This window comes from Lissotriton helveticus, chromosome 8 (genome assembly GCF_964261635.1).
Source record: "Lissotriton helveticus chromosome 8, aLisHel1.1, whole genome shotgun sequence".
Classification (NCBI taxonomy): domain Eukaryota; kingdom Metazoa; phylum Chordata; class Amphibia; order Caudata; family Salamandridae; genus Lissotriton; species Lissotriton helveticus.
This window is the reverse complement of record NC_136069.1, coordinates 847,842,959-847,859,534: the sequence shown is the minus strand read 5'-3', so window position 1 is coordinate 847,859,534 and position 16,576 is coordinate 847,842,959. Positions and strand designations below refer to the sequence as shown.

The 16,576-nt window shown below is 46.2% G+C and overlaps 1 protein-coding gene across 3 annotated transcripts in view; it reads right to left on the bottom strand.

Moving 5' to 3' along the window:
* ATP11A (ATPase phospholipid transporting 11A) overlaps window positions 1-16,576 on the bottom strand; it is a 912,970-nt gene that overhangs the window by 268,793 nt on the left and 627,601 nt on the right. For all 3 annotated transcript variants that reach the window (XM_078657659.1, XM_078657658.1, XM_078657657.1), the window contains exon 13: window positions 5,087-5,260. In XM_078657659.1, the coding sequence (XP_078513785.1) occupies window positions 5,087-5,260 (174 nt within the window). The remainder of the gene's footprint in view (window positions 1-5,086; window positions 5,261-16,576) is intronic.

Sequence of the window (16,576 nt, the reverse complement as noted above, 5' to 3'; positions counted from 1 at the left end):
ATGTTGGAAAACCCTACCCAAAACTATGAGACAGAAATAAACACACCACACATTTAAGCTAAACTTTGGTAGTCTTCGCAGAAGCCACAAATTGAAAATAGCGGTCTTCTTTAAGAACTTAAATGAAACAAGCATTTGCAATGCAATAGGTCTCGCATTAGGAAAGTTTGAGCTATTGGTATTGTAAATGGCAAAGTTTTTATTTATGTTTTTTTTTTAAATACCTAAATTAATAGCTTTGTCATTTACAATGCCAATAGTTATAACTTTCGCAAATGTGATACCTATAGCATTTGTAATGCAATATGTTTTGTATTTACATGACTTAGATGTATTGATATTACAAATAACAATGGCGTTTAATTTTTTTAAATAACTAATACTTAAATAAAAGTTATTGTAATTTATAATGGCAATAGCTTAAACTTTTCTAAAGAACTTTTGTGAAATTATGTTCAGTGTATCAGAGAGCGCAATAATACGTCGCGCCGCCGGCCTGCAACCAGGAAGTCAGGCAGGCCGGGCGGGACAACCGGAAACAGGAAGTAGGAGGGCGGGAGCCTACCCCGCCTCCCACGGAAGAGCCGCGATTGTTTGGAGCACCGGAGCAGGCAGGAGCATACCCTGCGCCCCGGTGCCGAAGAAGGGAGGAAGAGTCCTGCTGCCGGTGAGAGCCGCTGCACCAAGGAAGCCGGTGAGTGGGGTTGTTGCTGGGCTGCGAGGGCGGGGGGCATGTGTGTGTGCGCGCGCGTGCGGCGGCGGGCTGGGTGTGAGCGTGCGTGCGTGTGTGTATGTGTCTTGCAGTCTGTGTGTATGCGTGTGTGTGTGTGTGTGACTGTGGGGGGGGGGGTTGCCTGTCTGGGTGCCTGCGTGTCTGTGTAAGTGCGTGTGCGCCGTCTGTGTGTCTGTGTGCATGCATGCGCGCGCGAGAGGCTGACTTGCAGTGAAAGTGGGACAGGGGATGTGCACGGCGCCGGCCTGGGCGTGCGCGCCCACGAGGTCAAATCCGCGAGGGAAAGCGCGTGCACCTCCCCTGTCCCATTTACAAAGTATACTAAAGTATACTAGAGGTCCCTTCGCTACGCTCGACCTAATAAACAAGCATTGGCAAAGCAATTATGTTTCACCTATGCGAGAACTATTGGCATTGTCACTGATTTAAAGGTGTTTGCAGAGCAGCTCGATCTGCTGCGCAATATGACTCAGATTAATAAAAAGAAAGTGCTATGGCGCGTCCAGCGTTGACCACTTCATAGCGCTTTTATTCACTCTAAAGCATGTTGCACCGCAGCCTGTTTCACTGTGCAAAAGCCTTAAATCAGCACGGTGTTAGCAAGCAACCCTTCCTCTGGGGGGAAAGGATGTGGCAAAACAGCAAGAGCTGCGGACTGGTAAACTGGGTTTGAGTCTTCTTGTCTGCTCAGCATCCTGTGATTCTGGGCAAATCACTTAATATCCTTGTGCCTAAAAAAACAAAAATGAAGGTGTCCTTGTGTAATGTAACTGGTGCTCAAGTAATCCACCCCAGTACCTCTGGGTCGAGTTACCCAGGGCTTTAAGTGGACCAGGTCTCACCGGTGCTGAGCACCGGCAGTTTTTTAAAGGGGGCCTCAAAACGGGTCTCTATTGGGATCTGTTTTGTCCCTTTTTTCCAGACTGCAGTGACAGCAGGCACATCGAAGTGAGCAGTGTGCTCACTTCTCACAAGTGGAGAAGTTACGGCATGACGTCATGAAAGGTGAGCGTTGTAGGGGAAGGTAAATCTTTTAAAGAGTCATTTTATCTCTGGATTTCCCTTCTCTTTTTGAAACTTGGGAGCAGCAACATTGTAGTGGTGTCACCAGGGATTTAAGTGGATGCTTTTTCAATATTATACACAAGCCATAGTTGCTGCTTTATTATCTTATGCAACTAACAACCATTGACAAAGCCAATAGTCCTGACTTGTTGTAGGTATGATGTTACTTGTTGTTTCATATATCTGGATGCAATGACAGAAACAGCAACAAGTCGGTAGGTACACTATTGTAAGCACAGATTTTTAGCTCATGTGTTTTTAAGCTGCGCCCTTAATGACATTGGAAACAACCCTTAGAGAGACCTCCCACCCCTCCAGCCCCCACCTCCAACCAGTGTTTTAATCTAACTTAAAGCTGTGGCGTTACCACTATATTAACCTGACAACAACTAAAAAGACTAAACGAGAGCTAGGGGTGGGCAATAAAGGCGGGGATGAGTGGGTTACAGAGAATGACGTCGGGCAGGGTGACTGGAGAGTAAACAAGAGTACCTGAAGGGGCTGCGGCCAGTGGAAGGACACAGGAGCAGTGCTTGGTCCATGGTCCATAGTATGGACAGGAAGGCTGAAACCCAGGAGGAAGCAGGCGGAGAGGAGGAGGAGACGAACCAATTGGAAGCGAGGATCCGAGAGTGATTTCATGGTCAACCAATGGTAGATTAAGTGAAGTGATGGACCGGCTCTAAGCCCTCTTTAAGATTTGTTTTCTTCACAAGAGATTTGCAAGCAGGCAGGCGAACCTAAAAGGTGCCCGGGTGGCACCGAGTCTTTCAGTCTCACAGCTCAATGTTTTTACATCGTAAAACAAAGTTCTGTTTTTGTTTCACAGGCTCTGACACCAGCTGGGAGACCGCAGCCCGTGCAAAGTCACAGTGACACGAGCAGGGGAAAACGGCAAATCTGCTCGACTGGGGGAGGCTTCGGGCTGTCTGCCGTTCCTCAGTCATATGATATCGATATGTGCGTGAGTGCGTGTAACCTTGGGAGAGCGGGGGTAAGTGGGGTATAGATAGCGGTTCACTGGTAGACAGCCTTCAGGCACAGAAGGGTGGGGGTAGCTGCTGCTGTTTGTTTGATTGGCTATACACAGTAGATCACTAGTACATTGTGAACCCCTCTGTGTCCGGCGCACGTGCTCACTTCACCCTCGCCCCCTCCCCCTGTTTGTGTTATAAAATCCCTGCCTAGCCTGAGACCATTCAAGATCACTGCACTCTGCAGAGTAACTTAGCACTTACAGTTATGACTCGTTTTTGTGTGGCTAAGGCTCATACCCCCTCCGCCATCGCACCGCCAGGCGCTATGACCCAAGACAACAGCATAGCGCCTCTCTGGTCAGCCATGCAGGCAGCACACCAAAACACGCCACAGCACATGTGAGCACCACAAATACAGCGTTCTGGAAATCACACAATCCTTTGTCATAAAGCCGCTGCCCGCCCGAAAATTCGCACCGACTTCCCTTTCAGTGTACGAAGCGCTATACAAACGCTAAATTATTATTATATGCGTAATGCAATTACAATATTGGCACACTTTTATGCGGATGTTCACTGTTAAGCCAGTCAAAGAGAGTAGGTTTGTAAATAATTAATCACTGCCATGCTTTTTAGCATACACCACAAACGGAATTGAATCTAGGCGCTTGAATAACACGTTGCTATTACCGCCTCAATGGAACTTATTCTATTTCCTGCAGATGGATGAGTGGCTTAGCCACTCTGGCCGCTCTCAAACTTCTGGTGTGCAGAGGACGCACAGATGTTTGCAGCAGGCACACAACCGACTGAGCTGTCTCAGTGACTCGCATCTCCTTTAAACCGGTGCCAGTGACTCAGGCAGCGCTGGCGAAAATGAATCCGCTCCAGCCGTGGGAAAAACACGTCCTTTAAGCAAGAAAAACAAAAGCAGAAATCTCCGTTTTGACCTTTCACAAGCGAGAGCTCCCTTGCATCAGTGGCCGGGTCTCAAACTACCGCGGCGTTCCGGCTGGAACTCCAGGAAAAAAATGGAAAAAAAGGGTCACCTTTTAATGTTCTAAACACGTCTATACATTAACAAAACAAAACATTTTACAAAAACGACTACTGATAAAATCAGACACAGACCCCATTTAATATTTCCAATCGCTTTCGTTAGTAAACTGTAAATTAAAAGACTAGGAGAAAGTGACGGCGCCGGTGTTAACAAGCCGTGAGCGTGCACTCTCCCGAACTTCCGGTCTTGGGATGTGCACGCTCACGGCAGTCGTGGGGCGGGACTTCCGACTTTGCGAGAAGCCCGCGCCCACAGAGTGGATGGCAGCAGAAGTAAGGAGAGGCGGCTGAGGCGGTAAGTGGGGCTTGGCACCTGTGTGTGAGCGTGTGTGTATGCAGTGTGTGTGTGTGTGTGTGTGTGTGTGCGCGATGGCGGGGGCGGCGGGGGGTCTTTGTATGTGTGCGTACGTGCGTGCGTGAGTGAGTGTAGGTGCGCTGGTGTGTGTGTGGGGGGGTCTCTGTGTGTGCGTGTAGGTGCGCTAGTGTGTGTGTAGGTGCGGCGAGGGGGGGGGTGTGTGTGCGTCTGGCTGTGTATGCGTGTGGCTGTGATGTGCGCATGCGTGAGTGTGGGTGCGCGTGCACGCAGTGAAATCCAGCCGGAGAGCGCGTGGCACTTTCTTGTCCTTCATTCCCCCGAGTCAGCTAGCTATAGTTCTCCACCTGGACCGCATCCTTCGGATGCGTGTATTCCAGGCTCGACCTAAAAAGGGAGTAAGATCTCCAAAATGTCACAATATTTGTAGGTCTAGACTAATGTGTTAAGATTGTTTGAGAAAAACTGAAAATGTCAGAAACATTTAAAACTCGTGGACAAAAAAAATCAAGTTTTCATTAACTCAGGAGTGAAAGTGATTGGGTGGAATGTTCTGGGGAACCAAAGATACATACTAAATGTGCCTTACAATGAGGCACCCAAGTTGAAACAACACAATTATGAACGAGTGCAGTAAGACTAACGTGTTATTACAGACTGATTTTGATTGTGGGTATCAAGGGAATAATTAGATGCTTCTACAACTTAACACTGGATTATCAACAATGGCACATTCAAGAAAAACAGATACTAATCAACTGGCTGCATATTTCTAGAATAAACAATAAAAATGCCCAAAAGCCACAATATCAGAGAGGTTATTTTGACAGAATTAAACATTGTATCAAAACACGTACATGTACTTTTCCTTTGAAATACAAAAATTGAACTGTTGGATATTTTACAAATAATTACAGACAGACAAAACTAGATTCCTACTTTTGAACCAGCTCCAGGTGAAGAATCAATCATATCAATGCCAGCACAATCGTGAAGGATTTGACCATTGCAGATGACATGGGGTACATAGATGTGTCCTTCAATGCAACATTCAATAAATTCCATATTGTTTTCTGTTAATGTTCCAGTTTTGTCTGTAAAAACATACTCCACCTGTCAAAATGAATAGCAAAAAAACAAAACACAATATGAAGGTCAAGGCATCAGTTGAAACACAGAGAAGCTATGCTAGAAATAATATGCAGAACATGCAGATAAAGTGCTAACATTAATGTTTCTGGAACCATATACTGTTGGGATGTATGAAGTCACCGAAGAATTATGCGACAGCAATGAGGACAAGGATCTAGGCAGAGTCCTATGTGATGACACAGAATTCCAAAAGAGCATACCTCAAAGGATGTGATAGTAATGTATCTCTTAGAATGCAAAAAAATGAGTTTTTTAGCTGAAGGTATGAACATTTTACTGTATGAAATTGGACAACATGTGTATTATTACCTGAATGGTATACATCAGAGAGAATGTCAAGGTTCTAGGGAGGTCTGAGATACATATATTTTATCATTTAAGCATCACCAAAAAAGATGTTGTACGGTTAAAAAAGAGTCCTTTCTTCATAGAACGACAATGGAAAGGGAATCTTTAGCACTAGTCAAGCCTCTTTACCGAAAATGTGTTATGGTCAAAACAGTACCCGGGATAGAGGCTTATCTTCTTTTTTAAAATGCCAATTTATCCGCGTCGTCTTTTGACTTTTTTCAGATTGAATGTGTTCCAACAGCTACTCTATTCCAAGGGAACTTAGTACACGTATTCTGATCCACCTATATGTACTTCTGATCTTCTTTCTAAGTGTAACACTTTGCACATTGTTTTGATATGTCTTTTTTATAAATCTCTTCGGCACAAGTTCTTAAAATCTCTCTTTTTAATGCTGGATTTATATCCGACTCAGCCTGCTTTTATACATATACAACTTTTAGCTTCTTTTGTAATTTGATATAATGTGTCAATGTTTAATATGGGGGTTTATAGATCAGCTCGATTCGGTTCTTGATGTTTTTATGCAATTTCATGTCAATATTTTTATTTTTTGTATGCTTTATTGTATAATTGTGATGTCGTCTTTTTGTGACTTGTATGATTTGGTGTAAACTCTGATAGAAGTATATCGATTGACAAATTGATTGGTTGACCTTGAAGTTTTCTTCAATTTTATTTTAATAACAGCATTGCTTCTATCACCTCACTTCCCTTTCAATACAAAGAAAACACAGATAGACTTTAAAACAGTTGCATTCCATTACTTGGCCTTTGCTATTGAGTATCAGCAGCCATGAACCATGAATATAACAAAATGCAGGTGATGCATTTCTTCTATTCCTGAATTCAATTCCCTTTCACCCCAAAATATAAATAAAAACATCACATATTACATTACACAGCAATACTGCCAAAGGGATTTGGCACATAAACAGGGGTGGAGATGCTGTTGGCGAGGTGGGTCCTATCAAACTATAAACTTACAATGGGAATAAATACATTACTTACCTGAATTGGGTTTTTTCAGTAGGGATATCCTTCACTCAAGAACAATATATTCAAAATATGTCAAGCTAGAAACGCACTCCTTTGGCCTTTTTCCTCTCAGTCAAAAAGTAGATATTAATACCACCCTTGACAGCCATCTCAGACTCTTTAACCGACTGGAAGGTGAGTCAATCATCCGTGAAACTTCTGCTTACGGGTCGGTATGGTGATAGTGAACTAGGAAAGCAAGAGTAAGCCCCAGCGTCAAATATACTGACAGCACGCCCTGAGACTAAATAAAGCGCCAACCCCGATACAGGAATGATGACTGTAAATGATCGTCTCCCCTCGACCGGCCACAAAGGCTACAGATCTATACGCCACACTTAGTATAATGTAGACCAGAACCGGAGAAGTTCAAAACCTGTCGTTTGTAAATGTTGTGATACTTATCAGCCTACTGCGCACTCAGCGCGCGAGGGAAATGATACTACATGGGGGGTGAGGGTTTAAATATACATAAGGAGGTGAAAAGGCACACTAGACAACATGTGCATTACAGAAAGCAAGATGACTAATACAGAAAAGCGATGCTGATTATGAGACTGCTTTATAATGAAGTACCGTATTTTACCACACTATCAATGCTAATAATCTGTACTGAGGTATATGATGGTGTTTATAAAAAAGACAATAAGGAAAGCTCTACAATGAAAACCTGTGAAACTTCAGCTTCTTTCCTGTTCTTAGCATTTATCTAAAGAATAAAAACGCTATCTACACAGGAAAAGTGTTAGATTTGTAACCTCTTCACAGGGACAAGGAATGCAGGGTATGAGTTGCAGGGACGCTGTTCTGAAACCTTGCTTCCGTCCCATGTAACAAAATTCAAATTCTCTGTTAAAAATTTTCCCTTTTTGATCACAGAAACCTTGCTCTGACTAATACCCATCTGACATTCTATATATTGTATTAACCTGTTCATGAATTTCCTAATTGTGACATGTGATCTTTTTCCCCCTCTAGCACCAAGAAATATATACGACCATATGGGTTCATTTCTTTATCTAAGGGCAGAGTGATGGAATCCTTACCCCTGGTCCAAATAATACATCTTAAACTGAACCTGATCTCAAGAATGATGAAAGTCTTAGTTCTGAGCATGGATCAAGCACGCCATGATTCACACAACCCGACAATAAATTAGACAGATAATTATTTTTTCCAAAAGCCTAGATTCATTTTTCACTCAAAGTGCAGGCTTTCTGAGGGCTACCTTAACTATGAGAGCCCTTCACCTCCTGTTCATTTCCATTTCCCAGCAGGTCCCTCCAGGTGCTAAAAGGTAGGCTTGCAAACATACCTCCCCCAACACTGAAGTCATCCTCTGCTGGAGGCTCCTGTCAAGGAGCAGGTCCTTCTTGCCATCGACAAAGAGGGCTCTCTTGATTATGGTCTCAACAGCGTCCTTAACATTCACAGTGAGATAATAGATGATAAGGAGCTTGGCTTTGAGGAAAGGCTCCGTGGGAGCTCTATTTAAAAAGTGATAGGTGTAATGCTTGAATTAACTGGTAACTATTCAGGAGCACTTTCTAGTGCATAATTTGTTTCACACTATGCCCCTCCTGGCACAGACCAACTATATGCAAAATACATTTGGTTCCGCTTCAAGAGTAGCAGTACAGCCCATTTTGCCAACTCATATCAAATTGACAACTGACACAAGTTTGCACCTTTTCTGTAAGGTTCAGCTTTAATCCAGAGTCACAGTGAGCACAGGACCTCAGTCTGGGTATACCTGTTGCACCCAGGGTGTTTCAAACAAAAACGTAATTGGTGAAATCCTTGCTATAATCTCACTCATGGGTAATTATGTGGTCTGTATTACAGTATATGTTATTTTGCCCACTATACCACTGCAGACAGAGATTGTCCACATGCAAATTAGACTCGGGCCTGGTCTAATAGGAACAGTCTTGCCCAGACTGCTGGGCCAGATCCATTTTGGCTGTTTAGGTTTATCAGTGTTCAGTTATCTACCTTCGGTAATGCCTTATTTAGTAGAGACATAGTCTAGCCACAGATTCCTTACCTTAGAATTCGCCCCCCCTCTCCAGGTGCGTGCCAGACTGGATCCCAAACAATGTTTCCAGAAGAAACTCTGCACGACGGTTGAGGGCGTCGCGTGACTCCTTGGCAACATCGTCAACCGGATGTTGACGTTGATGGAGTCGCTATATCGCTTTGTAACTAAATGTCCATTCTTCACTTCCAAGATTTGTATTGCAGTTCACTTATCTTCTTTTATATAAGGTCATTATGTTCACTCTGCCACTATTTTCGTCCAACCTAGCACTATAAAGGACCCGGTATAGTTACTTGAAATTTTATTTTGCCCACTTGTTCCCCAGACGTGACTATTTCAGCAGACAATTTGAAAGGTGAGCACTAAAATTAGCCAGGTGTAACATAAATTTCAGATTTTAAGAATGCTATGTAAATATAGAAGAAAGGGGAATTACTGATGTGTAGAAAATAACAAACAGACATACAAGTGACTTTATAGGTGCTACTCAGTCCCGGCAGAAATAAAGTGCTTAAGTAAGTGGGAAACAGCCCTCTGAAGGGAAAGCTGTGGTTAGAAGGAGTGTTTTTGTATATAGGGTAGCAGTGTCCAAAACAGGTCTACTAGGAGACTGTTCAAGCAATCAAAGATATAACCAGTATTCTGCTCCTAGTAGCCTCAATATGAGATTAGCTTTCAGTTTCCAGTTTGTGGACACACATGCATCTAATAATGTTTAAAATAGAACACAAATATGTTAAAATCTAAGATCCCATGTAATGTGATTAAGTTACATCTTTCAATTAACTTTTACTCTTAATTGAGTATACCAAGTCTGGTTAAAGATGTGGGATATGAGAGACAAACAAAATGACTACCATAGCTCTGCTTAAGACAAAAATAAAAATGAAACAAAGCAAGTGGGAAAACAGTCTAAGAAGGTCCTTTCAATTTAGTACTGGTACACATGTGGTGGGAAACTCACCCTATTTAGTGGGCTTAAACATTCGGTGGGAAACCAACCACATCTATTGTTAGAATGCATCCAGGAGCGTAACACTGGCCCCTTTAGTCCTTGCGACACAAGGTAACCCCAAACCCTTTAAGGGGCCCTAAACCTTCAGGTGGCACCCATTCAGCCCACAGCCAATGAATATATGTGAGATATGGGGGACTCAAGGGCCCCTAAAAACATTCTGCGGGGGTCCCATCATTTTGCGTGATGCCACTGTATGCTTCTGATAGGTTTAGACATTAATCTACCTAACTCCTAAAACAATTATGTGGGCAAGTACTAATAACTGCCAAGTCAAACTTTATATTGAAAACTGAGTGGGGGTCAAAAACCAAAAGAGCGTTTGATTTCAGCATCACTCTTTTCTGTTTGCTTAGAAGCAACTATCTGGTCCAGACATAGAGGTATTCTTGGCTTTATGTGCGTAATGATTGGCAGAGTGCTTTTGAATTTTAGAACGCAAACAGATTTTGCGCTCTCAGCTGTCTTTGGTGAAGTTTTATGATGCTGGAATCTGGTTCATGATGTTTCCCTCTACTGTGGTGTTTGCTGGTGCGGAAAAAAGAGGGCCAATTCTTGAGGTTTTCCAATTGCTGGTGAAAAAGCTGTCCCTCATTTTCCTCTGTTCTGGGGTATTTAAATCAGCTGTTTGGAGTTACTTCTTCACCAAGCTACATCTGTACTGCTTTTTTTAGACTCCTTTAATAGGACACACTGTTTAAATGTGCCTCCTTTAATTTTCGTCTTGGGAATATTATTGTCTGCAATACTTCACATGAGAAATAAATTACAATTCTTCAAATGTTGTTTTCAGTAGGAGTGATGAGCCCAAATGAATTCTAGTTGCAAATGCAGGATATTCTGTATATTGAGAAAAGTACTCTGTTGAATTTAAATAGGATGTCCTTTGATTATTTTCATGAGTTGTGATGGTGTCATTAAACACAGTCCTCTTCGCAAAAAAGGAAAGAAATTAAACATTGAGGCACATTAATTGGTGAAAGATCAACTGCCTTACCCTGCACGTAAAACATTCCAAAAACGATCCACATCTTAGAGGAGCCAATGATTTTGTGTCAACGGTGCTGCTCAAGAGAAGCAATCAAAGCAAGTCTGAGCATACTTGAATTAACAGTTGAACATTTATCAAAAGAGGATAAAGCTCGTTTCGGCAACTACAGAGTTTTAAGTGTTACAAAAAACATAAAATACATATTTGCTATATTTTATTTTCAGTGCAGGTACGTTTTTGAATTCTTCTATCATGATGAAAATCCTTTCTTGTACTCCAGAATATATATTCCCTTAATATAAAAAATACGTTAATAAACATTTTTCATTAATTTGATTGGGAGGGAAGAGCAGCAGATGAAGAAATATGTGGGAACTAAATCTGTTAATTCACTCACACACTGAGAAGGTAGGAGTTGGAAAGCTAAAGCTGTGTGCTTAAGAAATAAATATAAACACACATTTATTGAAACTAAGGTTAATAACCCACAAAAAAAGAGTTCCTTCTCATAATAAACTCTAAAGCTGGGGTCTCCAACGAGGGGCTTGGGAGCTACTGATAGCTCACCAGCACCTTCAAAGTAACTTTCAGAGGCCAAGCCAGTATCAGAGAGTCTGTGCAGATTAAAGAAGGCAGCAATGCTTGTTTCAATACTCTTAAGGGTTTCAGCCAGCCAAACCAAGGGCAGGGCTGCATGATAACACTCAAACACGCACTGTGTTAGCCGATGGGGTATGCCACATTAACCATCTGTTGTGTTATGTTATGTTAAAGTTATTTATAGAGCGCACTTTTACCAAACAGTTTCATGGCGCTGTGAACGGGGGAAGGCAGATGTATGATGGTCAGAACCTTACTCATATGCCTGAGTGAACAACAGGGTCTTCAGAAGTGATCTAAAGTGGGTATAGGATGTTACTAATCTGAATTCCAAGGGGAGGAAGTTCCAAAAATGAGGCGCAAGGAAGTTCCAAAAATGAGGCGCAAGGAAAGAGAATCTGAGACCACCGTGTTTCTTTCGTTTAAAGGTGGGGTAGTGAGCAGGGACAAATGAGAGGAGCGGAGGTCACGAGAGGAAAGATAGCGGTAGATCAAGGAGGAGATGAAAGCTGGGCCAAGACCGGCCAAGGCTTTGAGAATGGTACAGCCCAATTTAAATTTGCAGCGTTTAGCCACCGGGAGCCAGTGGAGGCTCCTCATCAGGGGACGAACATGGTGGTGTCTAGGTTGGTGAAAAATGAGCCTAGCTGCCTGGTTTTGTACCAATTGCAGGCGACGGAGCTGATAGGAAGGGATGCCAACATAAAGTGAGTTGGCAGAGTCAATGTGGGAAATGACCAAGGCCAGAAGGACAAGGGTTAAGGCCTCGGTAGTTAACAATCTCGAGATCTTTCGGATTCTACGAAGATGGAAGAAGCAAGACGATACCACTGCGCCAATCTGAAGCTTCATAGACAGATCTTTGCAGATGATAACCCCTAGGCTCTTTACAGATTCCGCGGGATGGGGGGGATTGCCTAGGAGGGGAGGCCAAAAGTTAGAGTTCCAAGGGTTGGAGGGGCCTCCGGTCATCTCTATCAACTTTAAATCTAACAAGGACACTGGCCATGTTACACAACCTGCTCTATCAGTCACACCACGTGTGAAACATGTGACATGAAAGGATAGTGGCAGCAGCACCCAGTGCCCACCAAAGTGTGTGAATGCAGGAACTAGGGTGAAAATGTGTTAGTTGGGAGCATGACTAACCAATAGCGGTGGAGAAGAGAGTGTGCATCCAGGCAGAGAACAGTAGAAGCATCTGCATTCATTTATATGTGGATGTGTCTGTCTTATATTGTGTCCTTCCCTAATAAACAGTGATGAATCATTGAAGGTTCAAATAGTGTCAAGGACTGCCAAACATGTATGCTATTCCCCAACATAAGAGCCTTATCTCTTATGCAAGTGTGTCCATTCATGGCATAATTGTGCCAAAGCCATAATGATTTTCATCCTTGAATATATGGGGCATTTTGGTCTAGTTGTGCCTTACCTGCTGCCATCATTGACATAATAGGAGCATGACTGGCCTGCTTTTAGCCATCCGTTACAGAATGGCAACCACTTCTCCCATAATAATGGCAGAAACTAATATATGGTGGGCACCTAGCCTTGGCACAGTGGTAGCCCTGGTATAATGCTTCCCATTGTTAGCATAACACAGGTATTCTCAGTGTTATGGAAGCATCCATGGCCTATGATGGTAATATCTGGGTATTTGCAGCTGAATCTGTCTGTGGGAGGCATTTTTTACATGGTGTACTCAATGAAAATGACAAGCTGATGTTTGTGGACTTTGTATTTTCTAAAAGTGAAAAACGGATTACATTTTTTAAAGGCAAAAATTATGTTTTTTCAGAAAAAAGTTTTTCTTCTGGAAAATAACATTTGTTTGCCCAAAGTGTAAAGTGGTATTTGGGGGGCCAAGGAAAACGCCGGGGCACAGAGGGGAGAAACTCACCTGCAGACCAGACACTCGCCTGCTAGCTCCTGGGGCCCAAACGCTGTGAGTCTCGCCGCCATCGCATTCCATCCCGCGGCTAGAGACTACAGCTCCCAGGGAGCATAGCGGCCACTTCCGGCATCCGGCCAGAGCGCGCCCGTAGGCGCTACATCAAGGGACGCTCCCTCGGTGGAGCGGGGGCCAAGGAAAACGCCGGGGCACAGAGGGGAGAAACTCACCTGCAGACCAGACACTCGCCTGCTAGCTCCTGGGGCCCAAACGCTGTGAGTCTCGCCGCCATCGCATTCCATCCCGCGGCTAGAGACTACAGCTCCCAGGGAGCATAGCGGCCACTTCCGGCATCCGGCCAGAGCGCGCCCGGAGGCGCTACATCAAGGGACGCTCCCTCGGTGGAGCGGGGGCCAAGGAAAACGCCGGGGCACAGAGGGGAGAAACTCACCTGCAGACCAGACACTCGCCTGCTAGCTCCTGGGGCCCAAACGCTGTGAGTCTCGCCGCCATCGCATTCCATCCCGCGGCTAGAGACTACAGCTCCCAGGGAGCATAGCGGCCACTTCCGGCATCCGGCCAGAGCGCGCCCGGAGGCGCTACATCAAGGGACGCTCCCTCGGTGGAGCGGGGGCCAAGGAAAACGCCGGGGCACAGAGGGGAGAAACTCACCTGCAGACCAGACACTCGCCTGCTAGCTCCTGGGGCCCAAACGCTGTGAGTCTCGCCGCCATCGCATTCCATCCCGCGGCTAGAGACTACAGCTCCCAGGGAGCATAGCGGCCACTTCCGGCATCCGGCCAGAGCGCGCCCGGAGGCGCTACATCAAGGGACGCTCCCTCGGTGGAGCGGGGGCCAAGGAAAACGCCGGGGCACAGAGGGGAGAAACTCACCTGCAGACCAGACACTCGCCTGCTAGCTCCTGGGGCCCGAACGCTGTGAGTCTCGCCGCCATCGCATGCCATCCCGCGGCTAGAGACTACAGCTCCCAGGGAGCATAGCGGTCACTTCCGGCATCCGGCCAGAGCGCGCCCGGAGGCGCTACATCAAGGGACGCTCCCTCGGTGGAGCGGGGGCCAAGGAAAACGCCGGGGAACAGAGGGGAGAAACTCACCTGCAGACCAGACACTCGCCTGCTAGCTCCTGGGGCCCAAACGCTGTGAGTCTCGCCGCCATCGCATGCCATCCCGCGGCTAGAGACTACAGCTCCCAGGGAGCATAGCGGTCACTTCCGGCATCCGGCCAGAGCGCGCCCGGAGGCGCTACATCAAGGGACGCTCCCTCGGTGGAGCGGGGGCCAAGGAAAACGCCGGGGAACAGAGGGGAGAAACTCACCTGCAGACCAGACACTCGCCTGCTAGCTCCTGGGGCCCAAACGCTGTGAGTCTCGCCGCCATCGCATTCCATCCCGCGGCTAGAGACTACAGCTCCCAGGGAGCATAGCGGCCACTTCCGGCATCCGGCCAGAGCGCGCCCGGAGGCGCTACATCAAGGGACGCTCCCTCGGTGGAGCGGGGGCCAAGGAAAACGCCGGGGCACAGAGGGTAGAAACTCACCTGCAGACCAGACACTCGCCTGCTAGCTCCTGGGGCCCAAACGCTGTGAGTCTCGCCGCCATCGCATTCCATCCCGCGGCTAGAGACTACAGCTCCCAGGGAGCATAGCGGCCACTTCCGGCATCCGGACAGAGCGCGCCCGGAGGCGCTACATCAAGGGACGCTCCCTCGATGGAACGGGGGCCAAGGAAAACGCCGGGGCACAGAGGGTAGAAACTCACCTGCAGACCAGACACTCGCCTGCTAGCTCCTGGGGCCCAAACGCTGTGAGTCTCGCCGCCATCGCATTCCATCCCGCGGCTAGAGACTACAGCTCCCAGGGAGCATAGCGGCCACTTCCGGCATCCGGCCAGAGCGCGCCCGGAGGCGCTACATCAAGGGACGCTCCCTCCGCGTCGCGGGACGCGCGCGGGCGCACGCCGGGCCAAGCCCGGGCAAAGGGCGGGCCCTCAGTGGCCAGAAGAGGACGGGACGGGCCACGGACCCTGGCTCCAACTTAAGGACTCTGTACATTTAAGTGAGACATTGGACTGTTTATTTTTAATTTTTAATCTTGCTCTAGTACTGTATCGTGGACAAATGTTACATTAGACTGAGGTAGAACAGGTCTCCATTCGCCTACTGGTGGCTCAGGGGCATATTGTAACAGCTATAATGCCCAAATTAATCCCGGATCCACCAGTAGCTGGCATGCTCACCATGGATAATTTCCTGGTCAAAAAAGTCACTCAAATAAACAACGATCGTAGGGCCTCACTAGGCAGTAAAAGTCTTCCCCCCCTCATGGATAACGTGCCCACTGAAACAACAGAAGGCTCAGAAGGCATTATAGAAGATGCCCCACATAGCACAGGAGGACCCAGCCTAGTGGTACAGGCACAGGTACATTCCGAGAACCCTGTGGACCTGCACAACACATCGGAGGAAGACTCAGTTGTGGAAGAGTCAGTAGAGGCCCCTTATGCCCAAAGACCAGTGAGGAAGTGTAGCAAGACTCAAGGGAGGCGCGGGGGGAAACCTTTAAAAGCTAAATCCCATATCAATCCACCCAATAATTGCAAAGCCACTATCGCTAATAGCGCAAGCAATCCTGTCATAGAAGAAACCAACAAAGAGGGCACTAACGAGGGAAGCCTAATCCTATCTGCCTCCAATCTAGACACACTGATAAACACAATAGTAGGAAAGTTCGAGGCCAAATTTATTGATTTAATTAGCTCAATACTGTCCAGATTGGATGTAGTAGCCCCTGAGGTAGAAAGGCTGGGCAGTTTGGTGACGGCACACCTGACCCCAGCCCCAGCCCCAGCAGCTACAGCCCCGAAAATTACTTCTGTTAGGGGCGGGAAGGAGAATGCAGCCAGGGGGCAGAGCGGGCAGCAGCCGAATCCTCAAGGTCTGGCTGGTGTTGGGGCTGTGACACCTACACCACCAGTAATCCAGCCAATTCAGCAGGCTCGTGCATCCTTGGGTACTCGTGCAGCTGCTCCGCAGAGGGTTAATCTTAGGAATGTAAATCTCCCTCCTGATTGTGTGCCATATGTGGTGGTGCTAACCAATGTTCCACGCTACGAAGAAGTATCAACCCAACCACATGGAGAACCTTATGATTCTCTAAAAAACAAAACAGTGGCGTGGTTAAACAAAAATTGTGGTTACCCAACTCATTATTATGACCAAATTATTTCAACTGAAAGTGTCAATTGGGTTGGCCCTTCGAGGAAGGCAACCACGGGGGATTGTGTGGTTGTAAATTTCCAGCATCCCCAGCATGTCGCGACAGTCTTGCTG